Below are 21756 nucleotides of genomic sequence, written 5' to 3'. Positions count from 1 at the left end.
ATACATTCGTATCTCTATCTTTCAATTTTCCGCTCGAGGGGCGGGATATTGCACTTGCTCACCCGACTCCCCTTCGTCCGCCGCGCAAATGCCAACATTCAGGACTGAACAAGAGCGACGTCCGGTCGTGAATATGAACACAGGGGTCCTCCCATTTGTCTTTTCCACCCCGTCTTCAACTCTTTTCATGAGGCCTTTGTCTGCAGACGCAAAGACATACTCTTTAGTCAGAAGGCGTCTGCTTGAGAAGGAGAAGGGACGAGTTGCTGCGATCGACGAGTATTTGTTCCCCTTCTCGGCGACACATTTATGTCCGTCGACTAGGCAGCCTCTATGATTTCGTCTGTCGACGTACCCGGGGTCAAGCCTGATGGAGTTTTATTCGAATAGCACATGTGGCAATGCGGGGAGTAAAAAATGGAATTGGAACAGGCAGCATAGGCCCTTACGATGTCCAAGTGTTGTGAGGGTAGAGAATGCTAAGCGCGCGAGTGTGATCCATGATGTGGAATTATGCATTTTCCCACGGTGCTTTCCCCCTTGTGTGAACCCTGTCCGCCTGTCTTGTTATCCCGCGACCTCATTGATGATGGCTCTCCCTACTCTATACACCGTGCATACAAAAGGGAACTCTGGAAACAAAAGCCTCAAGCTCGGCCAACCACCTGACCTCCTACGTGTTTTTTATATTTCTGCTGAGGTCCGACACACAAAGCAGGCGGATACTGTTATCTCCCAAAGCTCCCTTGGGTCATTTTGGAGGAGGACATCGACTAGTGAGCTCACATCTTATTTGTTCAGCGATCTATGCTTGAGCGACACGACAAAGCGAGGAAATCCGCCGAAGAAATATCGCAGAGAATGAAGCACTCTTGGCGTCCCTGGACTTGAAAGATGCTTCTTATTCCTTTGGGATGTTGCCCGTTAAGCTTGAAAAATCAAAACTTCAAGGAAAACCGAACGGGCCCGTCCAGTCCGGCCTCGGAAGGCGGAGAAAGCGAAAAAGGAGAACATGTCTGTTCCTTGAAGTCAGTCCTCCAGACTTGCCCATCCGCACGCCAGCCCGGATGACACTCGCACACAAAGGCTGGTTAATACGTCGTACGCTCGCCACTCACTCGAGTGATCGCGTCAGGCGCGTATCTGGCGTGCCATTGCTTCTCTCTTTGTTGTGGCCCAAGCTGGAAACAAAGAGGAAGAGAGGCTTGCGGTGTTAGAGCTCGGCCGCGTAGTGAAACATCCGCGCCATGGCAATCCGTCTCTGGACGATCTTGTCAGTGACGAGGACGACACAAAGGAATCAATCTCGTCATTAAGGGATACACTCGAAGCTGCTTGCAAGGACGTACATTCTGTCGAAGCACGAATAAAGAATCTCGAAATATTCTCAGCTACGGGGCAGCGATCCTGATATCAATGATCTTAGGAAAAGACTCACTCGCATGGTCGTGCGATCGCGAGCCAAGGATACGAGGGAGAGGGTTTATTCCATGGCTTACCACCTGGAGAAAACGAAAGATCTCAATGTCTTGCATCAAATTCGGCCCGACCGATGCTCTTGGTGTAAAGGCGCGTGCGGATGGGAATCACTCAGCTTATTCAGTTACACAGGTTTTTAGCCATCGTATGATTCCACGCTGCGTGTGACCTCCTTTACATCTGGGCAATCTACTGAGCTCTTTTCTCTTGCCTCGACTTCGACACTGGTCACATCCTTTGATATCGCGCCATGTGGGAATGAAATATGGATCTCCGACAGTGATGGTGGACTAAGCTTGTTTGGACCTCCGGGAAGGCAGCCGATTACGGGGACAAGTGAATGCTAAATTGAAGATTGGTTGTGTCAGCATCAATCCTGCTGCTGGAAGGAGAAGGAGTCATCCTTTGTGCACCGCGAGCAACGATCTTTCCCTGAAGTAAGCGTCAGCAATGCTGCTGTGCTTTGGACTTAACTTACGGCAGAATATGGGACGTTTGAAAGCTTATGTTAATTGAAACTGGAGCACTTGTTGGGGGTGATGATGACGGCTCCAGCTCGCTTAAAGTGAAACCGCCTCCCGTCCTGGAAGCAGATCACGAAGCCGTCACAGATTTCCTTTCATCAAAACCTGGGCTGTGTACTCGGGCAATTTGAGCATAAATACAGTGTCAGCTCAGCTTTTTGGGACCCTCGAGTAGTGACAACGTGCTATGATGATAATTTGAGAAGTTAGTCGCATTCATATCCGGAGCCACCACTTCTCACTGACCTGCGCGGAATAAGTTTGGAATCTAGATGCTTGGCTCTCATCGGGGGAGAAATTAAAGTTTCCCGGACCAATACAAAAAGCTCATAACTGTCAAACTGGACGTTGGTTGACGGTGCTGAAAGCTCAGTGGAGTCAGGATCCATCCCACTTCACTGTTAATTCACACAATATCCCCAGAATGACTGATGTCGAACGTTTTCCAGGTTGGATGGATGGACCATTCATTAGATATCATTGCGTACAACGGAGAGGAGATCGCTCAAAGTGATGACGTGGTTCTCCGAGTGTGGTACTCTAACCAATTGTAATTTCTTATTAAAGGTATGCTGGCCATCAGGCCTAAACTAAACGCAACACTGCATCCCGAACGGACCAATCGCGGCGGCTCATACTGTATGCGCGATGGAACTCTGGAAGCCTTGATGTCCTGGCTATATAGGTTGAGTTTTCCTACTCCGGCTCGAACTTGAAACGTTGGGATCATCGAGTCGATGTGCCGAATTAGGCTGATTGTTCAACAGCGCTCAGTGTCCTTCTCAGCCACAACCTCTCTCGATACGTTCCTATTCAGCACTGTACCGATCTCTGTCGGTATCAAGTCCAGATTCCAATGCTATCACCGTACTGTTGGGCCACATCACCTACTCACCATAATTGATGGTAGGATCAATCAGGGCCACATTGCGCGCCTTCGGACATCATTGTATTATTACCTTCTAACGCTGTCGACGTCCGAATCCTACTGAGAGTTAGGAGCGTCTTCTTGTGGGTGGTGCCTGGAAGTAGGCATTGCGCTGCTCATTGCAGGCCATATTCACATGGATCCCCACTTTGCCGTCTACCCTTATGTAAATAACCAGTCTCCAAATTTGACAAAGTCTCTTTTCTTGCCGAATAGCCGGATTCCGCCACTTGAATGATGTTCGACTCGATTCGGATATGCGTTATGTAGCGGTGCTTATGACATCATTTCATCCACTCTTGGCCCTTCCTTTTCAGTACTCTCATCTCCTACTATGGGCTCACGCACTACGTACCTTCTCGTTACGTAGCACTCATGATGCTCGTACGAAGGGGGAAGATTGATTGATAACATGTAACCGCGCGGCAGTATAAGTAGCCAAGGTAATAACGAAATACCAGAGAAGGGAATAGTGAACGAGACATGGTACGCGCTGCTATACGTGAAACACTGTAGCGTTGCGTGGAGATAAAGACATGGTAGAAATGGTATACTGTAACGTAATGGGCGTATATATACCGGCGCGTCGTGGCATGCATGTCGTCCAACACCACTACCTCATATTAACTCTTGCTCATTACCGGGTCGTACACCAATAGACAATCTTCATTTTTCCATTTTCATTTTTTCAAGCGTTGCAGTCGTGAGCTTCACACGTTTCATTATCTTTCCTTGGTTCTGTCCCGCGTTTAGGAGATGATGGTGCTGGCGCCAACCGTTGGGTGCCATCTTTCTTTACAACTGGCTTGGCGATCATTGTGTATCGATAACAGTCCTTTGTCGGTTTTACATGCATCAAGTCGAGAGCTGAGTGTGAATTCAGGTCCAGTGCGGCCACATACTGTGCTGGATAGGGAACGCCGCGAATCAGGCTTCGGAGTCCCGAGCTACTTTCCAGGTGCCAATTATAATTAACTAGTGCACGGGTGTGGGACGCCGTGCGCCCGCGGTGGTGTTCTAGTTGACGCTACAGCTCCACGAGCCTGGAACCAGTGACCGTGGGACATGTACGAACCGTCACTACTGCTGTGATGCTGTGGACCTTATAAGGCGCTATCTAGAACGTTGGCCCCTAACCAAAAGGGAAAGGAAATTGGTTGCGGAGAACGATTTTAGCCGGACTTGAACAAAAAGGCCTGTATACTTGTCCAGGGCCCGTTTTTTTAATCAACGTGCACAATGCCAGCGCCCGGCCACTTACTGGCATCCTACTAACATGGCTTATGTGAAAGCTCATGGCTGCGCTCTTGGACCCAGATGGAATGCTCCACTGACGCACATACGTCGCGAACGCGTGCCCTGGCACCGCTTACCGCCGGCTCTCTGTACGAAGCGACCGCCGTGACCAGTGCCTCGGTATGACGCCCCACAGTCCTTTATCTTCCTAATCACATTCATCCTGCTTCCAGTTCCAGTCAGCGCTATAATACTGGCTCTCGTGCAGTAGACTTACAGTAATGTCATCATCCGCACCAATTGCCTAGCTTGTCCGGGTCATGCCACCGCTAGAATTCGCCACTGATAGCACTGGATCGACCAAATAGTCAATACATATATCATAATCAGACGGACGCCTAGCTTTTGGGCCTTTAGGGGCTTGCACGTGCGTTGCGCGCTCAAGCTCTCTCTCCTCCATCCACTCGTCCGCTATCAACCATGTCGCTGCAGGAAAAGGCTGAAGATCTCAGGAAAACGATCGATAATCTCCTCGTGGTGGGAGTTGACATGGCGGTTCCAATTCTCAGGGTCGTCAATGCTACCGCTGATTGGTGTCCCCCTCTAAAGATGGCGACTGGCGGTGCACTCTCCATCTTCGACGAGGTTAAAGTTGGTGATTCCAGCTTGATTACGAATGAAAGCTCACGCTAGTGTGCCACGTAGAAGTTCAAGGAGAACAAGAAGGAATGGGCTGATTTTGGTGAATACGTAGCTAGCACTATGGCCAAGGTAGTTTCAGCCATAAAGTCTTATGATGTGTCAGCGGGGGAGGCAGGGTCATGGGTGGAGGGTGTCGCGGAGCTTGGGAGGTACGTTGTATTGGTTTTGGTAGTTTCCGATACCATACTTACGTCCAGTACCAGCGCGCTGCAAGGCATCCAGTCCAAAATCAAACAAAGACTCAGAGAACTAGAGGAACGGTCAGGTGCAAGAAATGCACTGTCTCACTATCGAGACCCTGGAAAATTCGAGGGCCTAAAGAAAGATTTTGACAAAGCGCTGGCATTGTTTCAGGTAGCTCTCCTCATGGCATTGTTCCCTAATCATTCTGATCTTCGGACGGTGCAGCTTAAGACGAATTTAACGATCGGTGTCAAATTATCGACTATAGAGGACAGCTTAGACCGTCTGGAGGGTGCGATTGGCGTCAAATTATCGACCATGGAGGACAGCTTAGACCGTCTGGAGAGTGACCCAATCCTCGATAATCTCCGATATCCTCAAATCGCCCACCATGATTCGACAGAGGCGTGCCTAGAAGGTACCAGGGTCGATCTCACGGAGCGTATTATGAACTGGTGTCGTAACACCGGGGATAACGAGAACCGGCTGATGCTGTTGACCTCTGTCGCTGGCGCTGGCAAGACTTCGATTGTGCACACGGTTGCAGATAAATGTAAAAGGGAGGCTATCTTGTTGCTGTGCTTTTTCTTCACAGTTGGCGAACAGCCACGGCCGGACCGTTTATTTAGCGGCATTGCTCAAGCTCTAGCAAAGCGTGACGCAGATTACCGCGCCTTCATTATCTCTGCCCTTCGAAAAGACCCCACCCTCTCAACAGCTCCATTCACGATGCAGTTCAAGGAATTGGTTTCTTCGCCCCTGCTTCATAAACCTCCTCCTTCCGATCGTCCTATGGTGGTCATCATTGACGCTTTGGATGAATGTGACAAAGAAGTGTTCGAATCCCTTGCCGAAATTCTTGGGGACGAAGTGCCCAGGCTACCGTCTTCTGTCAAATTCTTCATCACATCGAGACAATTCGATCTCGTGAATCGCTACCTCTCCCCCGATTACCCTTTCAATCGTCTTAGTATTGATCTCTCGGATGAGGCAAATGTGCAGGACTGTGCTAAGTACATACGCTTCCAGCTCCAAAAACTGAAGAAGGTACATCGGGATTTACGGCGTCATCTTCAGGACGAGGATAAAATGGTACAGGAGATCTCGGAACGAGCAAATGGCTTGTTTATCTGGATCAGCACCATCTTTCGCTACATGAAGATGGCGAACAAGGATCCTATGAAGACACTAGAAAGTCTACTCGACACTGGTGCCAAACGACCTGAGATCCCTGCCGAGAAGATGATGGAAGACTTGTATACCAGCATTTTGAAGAAGTGTGCTTGGGAGGATGAAGATTTTGCGCACGATTACCCAATCGTGATGGGAGCAATCTTCGTTGCCCAGCAGCCTCTGTCCATCACAGCCTGGGATGCAATTTTGTCACCTTTCCTCAGGTCTCCCGAGTCTGTCCGATATGCATTGGCTGAACTTGCTCCTCTGCTCTCAGGAGTTGAGGATTCCCACATTCCGGTTCGCGTCTTACACCAATCTTTCCGCGATTTTATTGTTGATCGGATCGATCCCCAAACAATCAGCTCTCGTTGCACTCTCGTAGCTCTGGGGGTGGAGAATGCCAGGGTTGCCCTGCGATGTACCGAGATTTTGAACAAGGATCTCCACTCTGTAAAGGGCCTAGGACAGATTGAAAACTTGTCCAAAGAAGATGAAATGCCGCGCATTTCTCCAAAGGAGGTATCTGAGCACTTCCATTATGCATGTCGCTACATCATCCACCACCTCGGTGGAGTCCAGGAACGTTCTGAGGAGCTTGCTGGGCCAGTTAGTATGTTTCTGAGTGAGGTGGTGACTCGGTGGGTGGAAGTCTGTGTGAGAATGGAAAACTACGTCAGTATCTCATTACTCCCTGAATGGGCTAAGGTATGGGTTATCATTTGTGTTAAAGAAAGTACCTCATGGTCTTCCAGTTGGCTGTTGACCACAGGGCTGTTAGCACACTCGCTAATGTGCTTTCCAAGCTTCCATGGAATTTGAAATTTTTTTCAAGATTCCAGGAGGCATATGAGGCAGCAAATGATTCTGTTGTACTTTGCCGTTACCTTTTTTCTGTGGACACAAGATACTACACCCCGCATTTGGCTAAGTCACTCAACAGTCTGTATGTCGCTCTTTACAGACTCGGACAGCACTCGGAGGCACTCCCATTCATCGAAGAAAGTGTCAAACTCCATCGCCAGCTAGTTGCCGTTAACCCAGGATCATACATCCCAGATTTGGCTAAGTCACTCGACAATCGATGTACCGCTCTTTCCAAACTCGGACAGCACTCGGAGGCACTCCCATTCATCGAAGAAAGTGTCAAACTCTATCGCCATCTAGTTGATGTTAACCCAGGATCATACACCCCGGATTTGGCCATGTCACTCAACAATCTATATATTGCTCTTTCAGATCTCGGACAGCACTCGGAGGCACTCCCATTTGTGGAAGAAAGCATCAAACTCTATCGCCAGCTAGTTGCTGTTCACCCAGGATCATACACCCCGCATTTGTCCATGTCACTCAACAATCTATGTACTGCTCTTTCCAAACTCGGACAGCACTCGGAGGCACTCCCATTCATTGAAGAAAGTGTCATACTCCACCGCCAGCTAGTTGTTGTTAACCCAGGATATCACACACCGGATTTGGCCAGCTCACTCAACAATCTATATATTGCTCTTTCGGATCTCGGACAGCACCCGGAGGCGCTCCCATTCATTGAAGAAAGCGTCAAACTCAGGCGCCAGCTAGTTGCTGTTAACCCAAGATCATACACCCCAGATTTGGCCACCTCACTCCACAATCTATGTAATGCTCTTTCCAACCTCGGACGGCACAAGGAGGCACTCCCACTCATCGAGGAAAGTGTCAAACTCTACCGCCAGCTAGTTGCTGTTAACCCAAGATCATACACCCTGGATTTGGCCATGTCACTCAACAATCTACATTATGCTCTTTCCAAACTCGGACAGCACTCGGAGGCACTCCCATTCATCGAAGAATGTGTCAAACTCTATCGCCATCTAGTTGATGTTAACCCAGGATCATACACCCCAGATTTGGCCATGTCACTCCACAATCTATCTGCCGCTCTTTCTAATCTTGGACAGCACTCGGAAATGCTCCCATTCATCAAAGAATGTGTCAAAATCCGGCACCAGCTAGTTGCTGTTAACCCAGGAGCATACACCCCAAAATTGGCTAACTCACTCAACACTCTATGTAATGCTCTTTCCTATCTCGGACAACACTCGGAGGCGCTCCCATTCATCGAAGAATGTGTCAAACTCTATTGCCAGCTAGTTGCCATTAACCCAGGATCATACACCCCAGATTTGGCCATGTCACTCAATGATCTATGTAATACTCTTAACAATCTTGAACGTCATTCCAAGGCACAAATGGTCCACATTTGAGCATGTTTTCCTCATTGCATTACTGCTAGCACATGATGGGCAAGCTCAAATTGGATATTTGACTGGAGAACACCAATAAATCCAACCTCAATTTCTTTGATTGCAAACTATTGATAAAATATTTACAGAGTTCACTGACTGCTACACATAATGATTCACAGACACATCATGATCAGATAACTATCAGGACTACTCATTTCTTCCTCTAACACATTTTCCTCCCATTGCTCATTGCTGATGTACTTGTCCATGTTTCTACATGCCACTGTCATATCCATACTGTCAGGACACAGTGAGGATGTCAGAACCGTGCGAATCTTCGCCGAGGGTAGCTGTAGGCGACCGAGTGTTGCCCGCTAGTGGTAAAGGCGTCCTACACTCGACCGAGCTTTAGCGAGGGATAAACCCCACTGATCTCGAGGCTGAGGCTACTTAGGTGAGTGAGCCGGGATTTCGGCTTCAACGACTCTAGGGGAGCGTTGCGCCTCGTTCTCGACGCGGTCCCGATACTTCAGAAGGTTGGAGGTCTCACAGGGACAGAGGTAAGCTTTAGGGGGTAATTCTAGTTGATTTCGAACTACAGTACAAGCATTAGTTACAAGCCGTATATAAGCGCTAGGGAACTGAATAGGGAATAAGTCACCAGATCTCGCGGAGATTGCGGGCAGAGAAAAGAAGCAGGAAAACAAACAAAGAGCACGTGTTCAAGACAGCAAAGGTCAAGCGTGACCTTCGCCACAAGATAACAAGGTGTGGCGAAACATGGAACAACGGGTCACGGCGCTCTGCGCTGCTAGGTCATTCAATGACAAAGAGGAAAGGTGTTGTGGAGAGGTGGTGGGAAGTGGTTAGCCGGCGATGGGCGGCGAGCGGAGTGTGTGGGGAGTGTTCGGGCGTGGGAGAAGGTGTCAGGGACCGACCCGGGGTCGAGAGCGCCCGGGTGTATCGCCCGAGGCTGAGGGTCCGGTAGGTATGACGCGGGCACGCGTAACAACGGGCCCGAAGCAGACGAGGGTCCCTGGCCACTGAGACTAAAGTGGGAAATGTGTTATTGTTATTATCAGGGGAAGTGTAAGCTACTTGCCTAAAGTGGGAAATGTGAGAAGAAGGTTGCTTCTCAGTTCCCACTTAGGCTGTGTTTATATACATGTGGTTGAAGGCCACGTGGGAAGCGCCATGTCATCCAAGCACACAGCCACCTCCATCCGGGTACCTCCGTAAGAGGTCCTAGGAGCATCCAGTATGCAGGGGGTCATCTGGTGTGTCCGGGTTCGGGTGCGTTACACTGCAGCCGGGTCAATGGTACATTGATACAAAGGAAGTCATCCGTGTGATAAGAAAGGAATAAAGAGGAGAGAGAATAGAAAAGAAGGGGAAGAAGAAAGGGAAGGGAAAAGAGGGGGAGGTCGGGAGGAGCGGATGGTGGGGCACCAGGTTAGGTGGGGCCGGGTCAGGCGGGTGTGCCCTGACAGAAGGTCAGGGAGGAGGTCGTCTAGCCCCGGGGAATGCCGGGTCGTGACAGAGGAGGGAGCAGCATGCCTGGACCTTTCCTGGAAGGGAGGCCAGAGATAGAGGACAGGTGGAGGGACCATGGCCTCAGTGACTCAGAGGGGAGTGCTGTGCCTATGTTCGGTAATGCTTTGTGTCTTGGTCCTTAACTTCAGAATGAGGGGGGGTGCGAACTCTGGGGGAATAGTCATTATTGTCGATTTTGCACTGAGGTGCCATCAACTACAGTACATGACTTGTATACATAATACAAGACAAATTGGAACAAAGGGAAACCCCAAGAGGGACTTACCCACTTGCTGGGTTGGTGAGCTCATGAGAGAATCGCCTTATCAAGCATTGTGGAGTGGGTAGGTGAAGGGTGGAATTAGCAATGGCTATTGGAAAGTGGGAAAACCTTTGTGGGGTTGGCAGAGGTCCTAGGAGGTCTGTAGTAATATTGGGTAGGTAGAAATATTAATAAACATTTAAGGTGAGGATAAGAGGTACTGGAGAAGGTACCAGTGTCAGGGTCATGCATGCTCGCACTAAAGGATGCCCCCAAAACCAAGTTGATAGCAAAGCTGGGGGACATGCCCATGCCAGCAAAGGATATATATACATAGTAGAGATGGTACATAACTAGTCAACTAACTAGAAGTGGATCAAAGATGATAGAAGATCACATGGCATCATAACTGATACCATGTGAATGGATCAAATAGAAGATCAGAAGTGGAAAAGAAGAAGAACCTGATGGGGATATGGGCCATGTGGCGCTGTGCTACTTATGCTAGCGACCTGAAGATGTGCCCTGACAACCAGAGGTGGAGGTGGACCAGAGGTATACCAGAGGGTATGGCAGAGGTGCAGGGGGAGGACGGACTGGAGGTGGACTGGAACAGTGGTGGAGTAGAATGGAGGTTAGGTGGAGTTGGTATGGATATGACACATACCAACTCCACCTAACCTCTGACCTTGTCATATCCATCCCCGGCCATCGACTTCCGGTCCCTCCGATTCCTCCGTTCCAACTCCGCTCCTCCCTCACTAACCTTGGAGCCCCCATTATTCCGCAATCCTCTTGGTACCCCTCGATGGTCACCACCCCCCCATTCCAATTTATTACCTACGCCTCCCTAAGTACGGAGCCCCGAAGACTTCCGGACAGCTCCGACGTCCGCTAGCGCACCCCCACCTCCGCTGAGCAATACACTCGCCTGCCCTGCAGAGTCCACCTTCGGGCTTATCCCTCCTTTCCGTTTCTGGGTTATCGCCTGCCTTTCCGCTAACCCTGTGAACCGACTCGTCGGTAATATTCAGTCGGCTAATGGTTAAACCCCGTTAGCTCCGCTCCGTTCGGCTCCGCCAATTGCGGAACCGTCTCCGCTGTAACCATATATATATCCCACTTGTACATAGGTTACGCCCCAGTAGAAAAATCAACTAGAGTTCCCCCCTAGGTTCTAATTGCCAGTCAGTAAGTTAGGGCACGGACGTGTCACTAGGCACAGCGCTCCTGGCAGAAGTCGCTGAGGCCGAAGCCCTCCGTTACGGAGACATTCTTTCGTCTCAAGTCTGGTCTTTGACAGACCTACTCTGCCACCATTCCAGTTCACCTCCAGTTTGTCCTCTCCCTCACCTCCACCATATCCTCCAGAATACCTCTGGTCCACCTCCACCTCCAATCTCTGGTACCTTCTCTGGTACCTCTTATCCTCATCTTAGACATTTAACAATATTTCTACCTACCCAATATTACTACAGACCTCCTAGGACCTCTGCCAACCTTGCAAAGGTTTTCCCACTTTCCAATAGCTGTCACTAATTCCACCCTTCACCTACCCACTTGTCAGAGTTGGAAAGATGGACTGAAGACAGATTGGGTTTCTGTCTGAGTTGAGGTCAGAGGTGATGCAGAGGTCTGTTGGAGCACATGCGTGGATATGTGGGCAGAAATATGCGGCACATCCAGAAGCGCTGTTCAGAGTTAGCAGAATGGGATCGTGGCCTCAGCAACTCAAGTGGAGCGCTGTGCCCTGAGCTTGACGTTTGGGGGAGATCCCTTATTTACGGACTCACATTTACAGCGGACTTCAAACAAGACTTGTGGGCGGAGTGGACCTGTAGGAGGAGCGCAGACTCCACGAGCACGGACTCAGAAGGGGGGAAGCCCCTTTGCAGAAGGAGGGACTCAGACCAGACAGGGGGGGGGGGTACTCTAGTTGATTTCAGACTAAGGTCCCCAAAAGTATTTACAAGGTATATAAATAGGCAAGAGGGAATATAGAAAGGCCGGTCAGTCCAGTGCGGTCTGGCATGGAAATAAGCAGGGATTGTCAAACTAAATAAAGGACAAGAGCCCAGGAACTGGAAGTGGCGAGGGTTATTGATGAATAACTGAATGAGATCAATAACCTAGTGCCAATAAAGAGGGGATCAAATGCCAATATTGGCAGGGAAGCAAACAAATAAATGGCACTCAGCAAGGAATGAATGATAAGCTGCCAAGTGACAAATGGCCAGAGGAAAAGTGGAGGTCAGTATGCGGCACTGATACAAGTCTGCAAAGGGATGCAGAAATCAGCACAGTGCTGATAATTGACCTGACCATAGGTGTCAATGTTACGGGGATGGGGAGAAATCCCCTTTCCTTGATCTGTTCTTATAGAGGGATGACGAACGTTGAATCTAGTCTGTACCATAATGGGATGTGTAATCGATGAGTGATCCCAGTCTTGCATGGGAGTGGATGATTGAATTCCCATCGATTGTGGTTGGTGATGTAGTGAGCTATTAAGGAATTGATGGTAGGTAGTCAGAGACGTCAGGATGGACGGGTCAGCCATGGGTACTTGGCGCTCCTCGATGGACCGTACCGTGTGTGTGGTCGTGACTTGTGAGGTGGGTAAGAACTTTGTATAACTGCCATTGGTTACTTGGTGTTCGCAACACGAATGTACCGGTAGTGGGTTGATATCATGGGCGTTATAGGCGGGCACAGCTGGTACTGCACAAATGAACCGAATATCGCGATTTCCCCATCCCTGCACATCCCCACTTCACGAAACACATCACATATACCATTCCTACTCTTCCATGATTTCTTTCCATTTTTCCAGACACATTCCCAGTCCCCACAGACCAAATTCCCACGCCCACCCAGCAGCGCGGCCACACTCAGACTGGATTTCACTTATCTCAGCAACCACTGCACCGATTTGGACGATATTGGTACCGTTGGAAACGCGTCATTTAGGAGTATTAGGATCCGTGATTAGTGGGAGTTCATTGGCGATGGATAGAGTTGGGTATTTTTTTGGCTGGAAATCATTTATTGCTTTATTGTTTTCTTGATTATTGTTTTCCCTTCTTTTTTCCGATATTGTTTGTTGCCCATATGATCCACCTAAGCACATGGGGCACATCGGATATTTTTTTATCATTTTTATTTGATCATTTCTCATATATACCTGTACATGAGGATGTATCTACTTTTCCCCTTGGATTAGAAACCACCGAGTTTGCCCCTCCCAAGCTAGTAGGGAGTAGTACGACATAGAAGACGACCAAGAAGCCTCTAGATTAGTCCTTGCCTTAGTGTCACCCAGAGAGGTGGGGTAAGAGATTGATTAGAGTACACCACGCACCGTAACACACTGGACCATCACCATTACCCCTTTTTTCCCTGACCTGTTGGATACCAATCCGGTCCCCATCCTTTCCTGTTTTCCTAGTGGGTTAGATCCCTAGCCCGCTTACAGCGTGCCATGAGGATTGACTAGCAGGGCCTTTGGTGACTTGGCGTTTCCAAAGGGAACGTACCGTTGGCAGGGGAATATGATGACTGACGAGGGAGGGAACAGATGATGGATGGATGGCTACTTGGTGCTTGTGTCATATCCGTGCATACCCGACCCCGACCCGACTTCCGGACCTCCACCCTCTTCACCTCCGGAGTCATAACCTACCGCTGCCGTTCCGATACTCACCTTCGGTCCTGGCAACACACCTCCTCCTTACCTCTCCGACCCTATCTCCGTCCGCTCCGATACTCATCTCGGACCGAACACCGCCCCTCTCGCCACCCTCCTACTCCTATGCTTCCCCCGTCCACTCTGATACTCACCTTCGGACCTGACTACTCTCCTTTCTGCCACTCCTTCTCCCTTACCTTTCCCCTCTCTCCTCCCTCTGTTACTCCTCCACCACCCTTCCGCCAAGTTACGACCTTCCACCACTGTCCCGTACTTCGCACTCGGGCACCGCTCGTACCTTGCTCTGAGCCTCCGTCATAGTCCCTACCTCGGACTTTGACTCCACCTCGGTCTTAGTCCATTGCATTGGTGACCTCATACTACGTAAACACCATTGCCAATATCCCTCGGACTTTCAACCCCGCCTCCGTAACCTCCGTAAGCTCTGCAACCCCCAAGCTTCGCGGATCGCCTTCAGCACTCTCGCCGCTTGTAATGTATTTCTCGCGTTTTCCCCTCATCCCTATTTGGACTACTGCTTCTTCCTATTCTAGCCAGTTAGTCATCATCCCCACTTCCCCTCATCCTCCTGCCCCTCTGGGCCTCGCCCTCCCTACCTCCTTTCGGACGTATCACAGGTCCTGCCTTATGACCTTCGGTACCGCTCCGCTCCCTCTACCCTTTGTTCCCGTTTGGACATCTTCATTCCGATTCGGTTACCCTTTGTTTTCCTTGTGCTTTTGCCCCTTCCATTATATATATTGGCACTTGTACATACTCGTTTTAGGTTTAGTCCGAAATCGACCTGAAATGCCCCCTAGAGACTTCCTGCTCACCTACTGTGAAATTAAGGACCAAATGGACAAACAGCAATGGCACAGCGCTCCGCTTGAGTCGCTGAGGCCAAGGTCCCTCCACGCTAAGTCTCCGATTCCACTCCGGAGTCGTCTGTTTCCGCCCCGTTCTAACAGCTTGCATAGCAAGCATACTGGCATCACGGGAATGTGGGCCTCAGAGTATTCACGATCTCCAAGATTGTGATATGATGTCATCCGTCGAGCACTGGGGGAGAGCTGAGTGATGAAGTCCTGAAGGGTACAGGTTCCATAGGGTGATATACATGTCGAGAGTCTTCGACTTGCAACCTTGAGTTCTCACAGCAAGGACCGCTAGAGGACTCAACATAACCAGACTTATAAGACATGTTGCAAGTTGTACAGTCACACAGGTTCAGTTGAGTCACAAGAAGGGTTGTTACAAGGGGGACGACACACAAGACAGTTGTAGAGAGTAGTAGTAGTTGGTGGGAACTGTCAGAGACCAGATTCGAGATGAGGGAGAGTCTCCATGGCGGAGGGCTTTGGCCTCAGTGACTTATGCCAAGAGCGCTGTGCCTAGTGACACGTCCGTGCCCTAACTTACTGACTGGCAATCAGAACTGAAGGGGGGTAACTCTAGTCGATTTTATTACTGGAGTGTAACCTATGTACAAGTTGGATATATATATGGTTACAGCAAAGATGGGTCCGCAATTGGTGGAGCCGAATGGAGCGGAGCTAATGGGGTTAAACATTAGCCGACTGAATATTACCGACAAGTTGGGTCACGGGGTTAGCGGAAAGGCAGGCGATAACCCAGAAACGGAAAGGAGGGATAGGCCCGAAGGTGGGCTCTGCAGGGCAGGCGAGTGTATTGCCCAGCAGAGGCGGGAGTGCGCTAGCAGACGTTGGAGCTGTCCGGAAGTCTTCAGGGCTCCGTACTTAGGGAGGCGTTGGTAATAAATTGAAAGGAGGGGGTGGTGACCATCGAGGGGTACCGAGAGGATTGCGGAATACGGGAGCTCCGAGGTTAGTGAGGAAGGAGCGGAGGTAGACTGGAGGGATCGGAGGGAACGGAAGTCGATGGCCGGGGATGGATATGACAGGAACCACCTTCGGCGGTTTCCGTACAAGATGTGTGACTATCTACAAATGGAAGGGTCGCGGGAAATCCCATGAAACACAAGTAACCTCGGCCAGCACCAAAACCCCAATGGGGAAAGCTTTGCATGAGGGGGGAAAGGGGTAGAACGAGTAAGGAGGGTAGGGTATTGGGATAGAGGGCAGAAGAGAGAGAGAGGGGGAGCGATAGAGAGGGGAAGTCTTTGAATATGTGATGGATATGGTTGTTGGAGACTCTGTATCCGTAACAGTCAAGGACAACCAGAAATGGACAGAGGTTGTGGAAGGTGCAGAAGCGGTGCATGGCTGTGACCATGTAGTGGAGTGGTGGGTGTGGTTCAGATGGAGACAAGGTGAGAGGAGACCAAGTCTCACTTGATAGAACAGACATTGGGTTGGGGCTGGTTAGGATGGGTTTCGGGTCAGTGGAATTGCCTATCGGCATTAATTTGCCACTGATGGAGCCCTGGGATTTGTCAGTCATGACATCCTATTCCTTCTTCCCCTTTACTCTCTTTCTGTTTACTCTCTCTATTTATACAGACTGCTTTCCCTTGTATTGTTGTACTATTGACCCATCCAGCCCAGGCACCTTGCTGCTGCCTAGCACATGTGCCTGCAGCAGACACTCTCAGGATCCCCCACAGGGACACCTGGATGGCTGTGGCTGTGTCCAAGGATGACGTGGCACCCATCATGTGACCCAAGCTGCATGTATATAAATGTACCTGAAGTGGGTACCTGTCATATCCTGGAATCCTGGCCCTGCACTCTCCCACCTCACCACACCTTCCTAACAACCTCACCATCCCCTACACCATACCTTCCCACTTCTCAATGTCACTTCCTCCCCAACTGTCTCAGCTCCGGCTTGGATTTCGGCACACTCGCCCTTGGCCACTCCCATCCCGGAAGCTTGGTCCCAAGTCAGAACATTCAGAGCCTCTGGATTTGCTCCAACCTCCCAATAGATCTCTGACATCTTGTGACTTACCTCTAAACCATTCCCACTCCCATTTCATTTAGTGGAGTCACCCAACATCCTTTGGATATGTACTCTGGCTTTGGAGCTAACCACATCCTCCAGTGATCCTGCTCATGTCATCATAAATTAGTCACCTCCCATTTATATTACGACTGTTGTCTTCTTTCCATTCAGTTGGTTAACTTCCCCTTACCCATTTCTCATCCCCATTTATCCTCCGGCCTTCTACTCTGCCCTCCTTGACCCAACACCTCAGTTCCCCATTAAGGATATCATTTGGGACCTTTCAGTACCTTTCAGTACCTTTCAGTATCATTCAGTACCTTTTGGTGTTTGTCAGTATCACTCAGACTTTGACTAAAGTCCTTCTCCTCCCCCCTCTGTATATACCTGTAGATTAGAACCTGTTGTACCTCAGTTCTAATCTCAACTAAAACATACCCCAAGTCCCTCTATGAGTGAATCCTGACCTCCTCCTACAAGATACAGTACCTCAGACATATGAAATAAAAGGACTGAGACATAATGGAGGCATGGCACTCCCTCCAAGTCGCTGAGACCACATCCTTCTTAGAGCCTCTTGTACCACCCAGCAGACTTGGGCTTCCTGGAGAAGCTTTGGTTCACTACTGGAGCTCTTGGAACCCCTCTAGTTGAGCCCCACCTGCATTCAGACTCACACATGTTACCTTCATTCAGGGTTTTTGACACTACTTGAGGGAGTACTTGGTCTGTTGGCTGGATTGTACCTATTTTTCTTAACAGTCTTGTCCAATTTGACTACTTCAAATGCATTGACTTCCTCAAGTTTATCGTCCACTGCCATCACTTGAACAAGGATTCCCCATTTTCTACAAGCTCTAGGTGGGCAACTGAGTTGGCTGGAGCCTTTGTCTTGGACTTTTCGCTATTCCAGATCAACTTAGCCATTCCACCCTCAACTAATTTATTGGGCATATCTGTTCCATTTGTACTCATTAGAATCCCATCACCGCTATACCAGATTAATCCAGCTCTTATTAAGGCAAGAGTCTCTGGACATGCTCGGAGTCCTCCTCTATGGGTGTTCTCCAAACTGTACATCCAGCAATTCCTAGGCCAAGATTCTGGACATGTTGGAGCTTTGTTTTTCAGATCAGCAAGCTCAATCTTCAGCTGTCATAACTGATCTGTCAAACTCTCAACCTCTTCTTTCATAATTTCTGATGGTTTTGGTGACATTCTTTCTCTGCTCTCCTTCTCTTCCTTATCTCTAGTCCGATTAGACGATCTGGTCTCTTGATTGGTCTTGATTTCCTTACTGGCCTTGATCCTGGCCAGCCTTCTTGAAATTTCTGACTCAAGTTCCAACTTGTCCTCTTTGTCATTACTCATATAATACTCGTCTCCTGAATCTGGGTCATCTCCCTCCTCATCTGAATATTCCTCTTGATATGCATCTTCTTTTAACAGTAATCTAGCCACTCTGATTACCTCTTGCTGTTCTGGAGGATGTCAGAGTCAGACAGACTGTCTGAAGATGGATTGGTTTCTGTCTGAGTCGAGGTTGGAGGTTGTGGCAGAGGTCTGTTGGAGCACGCATACATGGAGGTGCAGGCGGAAAATGCGGTGTATCCGGAAGCACTGTTCAAGGTTAGCAGAATGGGATCGCAGCTTCAGCGATTCAAGTGGAGCACTGTGCCCTGAGCTTGACACTTGGGGGAGATCCTGTATTTACAAACTGACACTTACAGCGGACTTCAAACAAGACTTGCGGGCAGAGTGGACCTGTAGGGGGAGCATGGACTTGGAAGGGGGGAAGCCCCTTTGCAGAAGGAGGACTCAGACCAGGACAGGGGGGGTACTCTAGTTGATTTCAGACTGAGGTCCCTGAAAGTATTTACAAAGTATAAGTAGGTAAGAGAAATCAAAAGAGGGATCAGTTGGTCCGGTGTGGAAATAAGCGGAAATGAGCGGGGACTTGTCAAACTAAACCAAGGACAAGAACCCGGGAAATGGGAGGCAAGGAATGAATAAGATCAAGTACCAATATTGACAGATTAAATGAATGAATGGGAAAGTGCAATAGCACATGGATCAAGTGCCAATATTGGCAAGTTAAGCAAATGAAATGGGTGAACATAATAGGCACTCAGCAAGGAATGAATGAATGCTGCTGAGTGGCAAAAGGCCAAAGGAAAAGTGGGGTCAGCATGCAGCACCAACACAAGTCCCCAAAATGGGATGCGGGAATCAGCATGGTGCTGATAAGTCCGCAACAGAGGGTGGTCTGTCAGTGCTGTCACAAATGAGGACAGCATGATGGCCAGCAAAGGTACAGAGGGGTGTGTTGACCTGACTACAGGGTGTGGAGGTCAACCAGGAGTGGCAGGGGTGCAGAGGGTGCAGAGGTGGGCAGAGGTCCAGATGTGGAAGATGCATGGAATATGGAAGATGCAAAATATGTGGAGGATGCAGAGGCAGGGATGTGAGACTGAGTTGTGCTATAGGCCTAGGAGGAACCAGAGGACTGGATGCCAGGAGCCCAAGGCTCGGGAACTGGAAGTGAAGTCGGAATGCTGGTGGGGTCCAGGGTCTGATTGTTGGCAAAGTCTCACTCGATAGGGCAGGGGACCAGATGTCAGATTGAGGGCTGGTTGGATCAGGTTTCAGGTCGGCAGATTTGCCTATCGGCTTTGATTTGCTGCTGACAGAGCCCCAGGATTTGTTGGTCATGACAGAGGACAATAATATTTCCAAATCCTGTTAACTTTCAGAGCTTCCTTTATGAGATTTCATAATGATGCTGGTAATCCTTTGAAGAACCTATGGTCTCTTTCCTTAACTGTGATTAGATTACGTTTCTGTAGAGACTGTGCAATAACTAGAAATGATCTGTGATATGCATCAAATTCTGCACGTCTGTTCATGACATGCTTCCTATGACTGAAATTTACCAAAGATTGTGCTGTATATCTCTTCTGTCATATCTGTACAAACATGAACCCAAACCAACTCCCGGACCCTCCACTTCACCACCTCTGGAGTCCTACCTTATCCCCATTCGCTCTGATATTCACCTTTGGACCGAACATCACCCCTCTCACCACTCTCGCCCTCTTACTCCTCCTCACTCCTCATGTCACCTCCACCCTTCCATCCCTCTCCTACCCTACCTCTGTCCACTCCAATACTCACCTCCAGACCTGACACCATTCCACCTTCAGTCCTCCTACCCACTCTTCTCATCACTCTCCTCCCTCCAACACTCTTCTGCCAAACCTCTGCCAAGTTATGACCTTCTGCTGCCATCCCATACTTTGTACTCGGACACCACTCGTGCCTTCGCTCCGAGACTCTGTCATGGTCCCAACCTTGGACTTTGACTCCACCTTGGCTTAAGTCCATTGCATTGGTGACCTCATACTACGTAAACACCATTGCCAACATTCCTTGGACTTTCAACCCTGCCTCCATAATCTCTGTAAGCTCTGCAACCTCTGAGCTCCATGGATCATACCCGGCACTTTTGCCACTTGTAATGTATCTTTCGTGTTTCCCCCTCATCCATATTTGGACTGCTGCTTCTCTCCATTCTAGCCAGTTAGTCATCATCCCCACATCCCCACATCTCCTCATCCTCCTGCCCCTTTGGGCTTTGCCCTCCCTATCCCCTTTTGGATGTACCACAGGTTCTAACCTATGACCTTTGGTGCTGATCCGCTTCCATCATCCCTTTGTCCCCATTCAGACACCTTTGTTCCGATTCGGACCCCCTTTGATTTCCTTGTGCTTTCGTCTCCCTATTATATATAGGCACTTGTCCATACTTGTTTTGGACCTTCAGTCTAAAATCGACCTGAAATGGTCCTAGAGACTTCCTGCTCACTGCCTCTGAAATTAAGGACCAAATGGACAAACAGCAATGGCACAGTGCTCTGCATGAGTCGCTGAGGCCAAGGTCCCTCCTTGCTAAGTCTCCAGTTCCCCTCCAGAATTGTCTGCCCTCACCCAGTTCTAACATCTTCTTAGAATCCTTAGACTTGAATAGATCCAGGAGCATTCCCTTAATTGTATTCCAGTTCTCAGATTCTTCTTCAGTTAAAGCTTGAATGACTTCCCATGCAGGATTTTGTGAACACTGAAGAAGCCATCTACACTTCTCAGTGTCATTCAGCTGAGCATTCACTGCTAGTGCTTCAAATTCCAACAAAAAGTCTTCTATTCTAGATCCATCGAATGCTGGTGCATCCTTCGATAGTCTCCTGGGCATTGACCTGGGTGGACTCATCCTAGGTATGCTTACTAGAGACTCAGAATCCGAGTCTTCATGTGTTTGTCTATGTGAATGAATGATTGTAACTTGAAAATGTAAATTTAACAATAATTTTGGTGTGGGGCAATGTGGATATTTACACTACCCCTGTAAGGACCACCAATCTGAAGGAGTGGAGCTGGATCACCTTATGTAACCAGTTTCCTACATCCAATAATGATATTAGAGTTTTTGCTGATTGGCATACTGACCATGTTTTGGTTGCCAAATATATAATTGTTCACTGTCTAAACAACAATAAACACCCCCCAACGATCTCACCTGATGTATAGATCGTCTATGGAAAAAATTTTATATTGACTTTACTATAATTTCTAGTCAATATTATACCTAGATATACCACTTTTCAGTAGGACATGATTTTCCTGATAATTTACTGAAGAAAAACTACTAATAAAATAATTCTGTAATAAATGTTACTCAATACAGGAGTGACCAAACTGCTCTTTCTATCGCTTAGAGTGCGTGCTAGTTATCTAGCAGGTTCAGGATCGCTCACTTTTCTCCTGTGGTGTGATAACCAAATATTACTAAGAGATTATTCAATTAAGAAGTCCCTCACCAAATTCTCACTAATTCT

The 21756-nt window shown here is 48.9% G+C and overlaps 2 protein-coding genes across 2 annotated transcripts; both read left to right on the top strand.

Moving 5' to 3' along the window:
- The first annotated feature begins 751 nt into the window (after positions 1-751).
- Positions 752-1876, top strand: EI90DRAFT_3078201 (uncharacterized protein). Its single transcript, XM_039061763.1, has 3 exons — positions 752-1257; positions 1427-1641; positions 1677-1876. The coding sequence occupies exons 1-3, from the start codon at positions 1248-1250 to the stop codon at positions 1824-1826; spliced, it is 375 nt and encodes a 124-aa protein (XP_038910820.1). The 5' UTR covers positions 752-1247; the 3' UTR covers positions 1827-1876.
- Positions 1877-4443: 2567 nt separating this feature from the next.
- Positions 4444-8757, top strand: EI90DRAFT_3078182 (uncharacterized protein). The gene is made up of 5 exons (XM_039061762.1): positions 4444-4818; positions 4873-5018; positions 5073-5223; positions 5278-6933; positions 6981-8757. Exons 1-5 carry the CDS (start codon positions 4648-4650, stop codon positions 8469-8471), a joined length of 3615 nt encoding a protein of 1204 aa, XP_038910819.1. The 5' UTR covers positions 4444-4647; the 3' UTR covers positions 8472-8757.
- Positions 8758-21756: the final 12999 nt, after the last annotated feature.

Source organism: Cantharellus anzutake, assembly GCF_015039405.1.
Source record: "Cantharellus anzutake strain C23 chromosome Unknown EI90scaffold_73, whole genome shotgun sequence".
Lineage (NCBI taxonomy): Eukaryota > Fungi > Basidiomycota > Agaricomycetes > Cantharellales > Hydnaceae > Cantharellus > Cantharellus anzutake.
The sequence above is the reverse complement of the archived record's forward strand: the minus strand, read 5'-3'. Positions and strand labels throughout refer to the sequence as shown.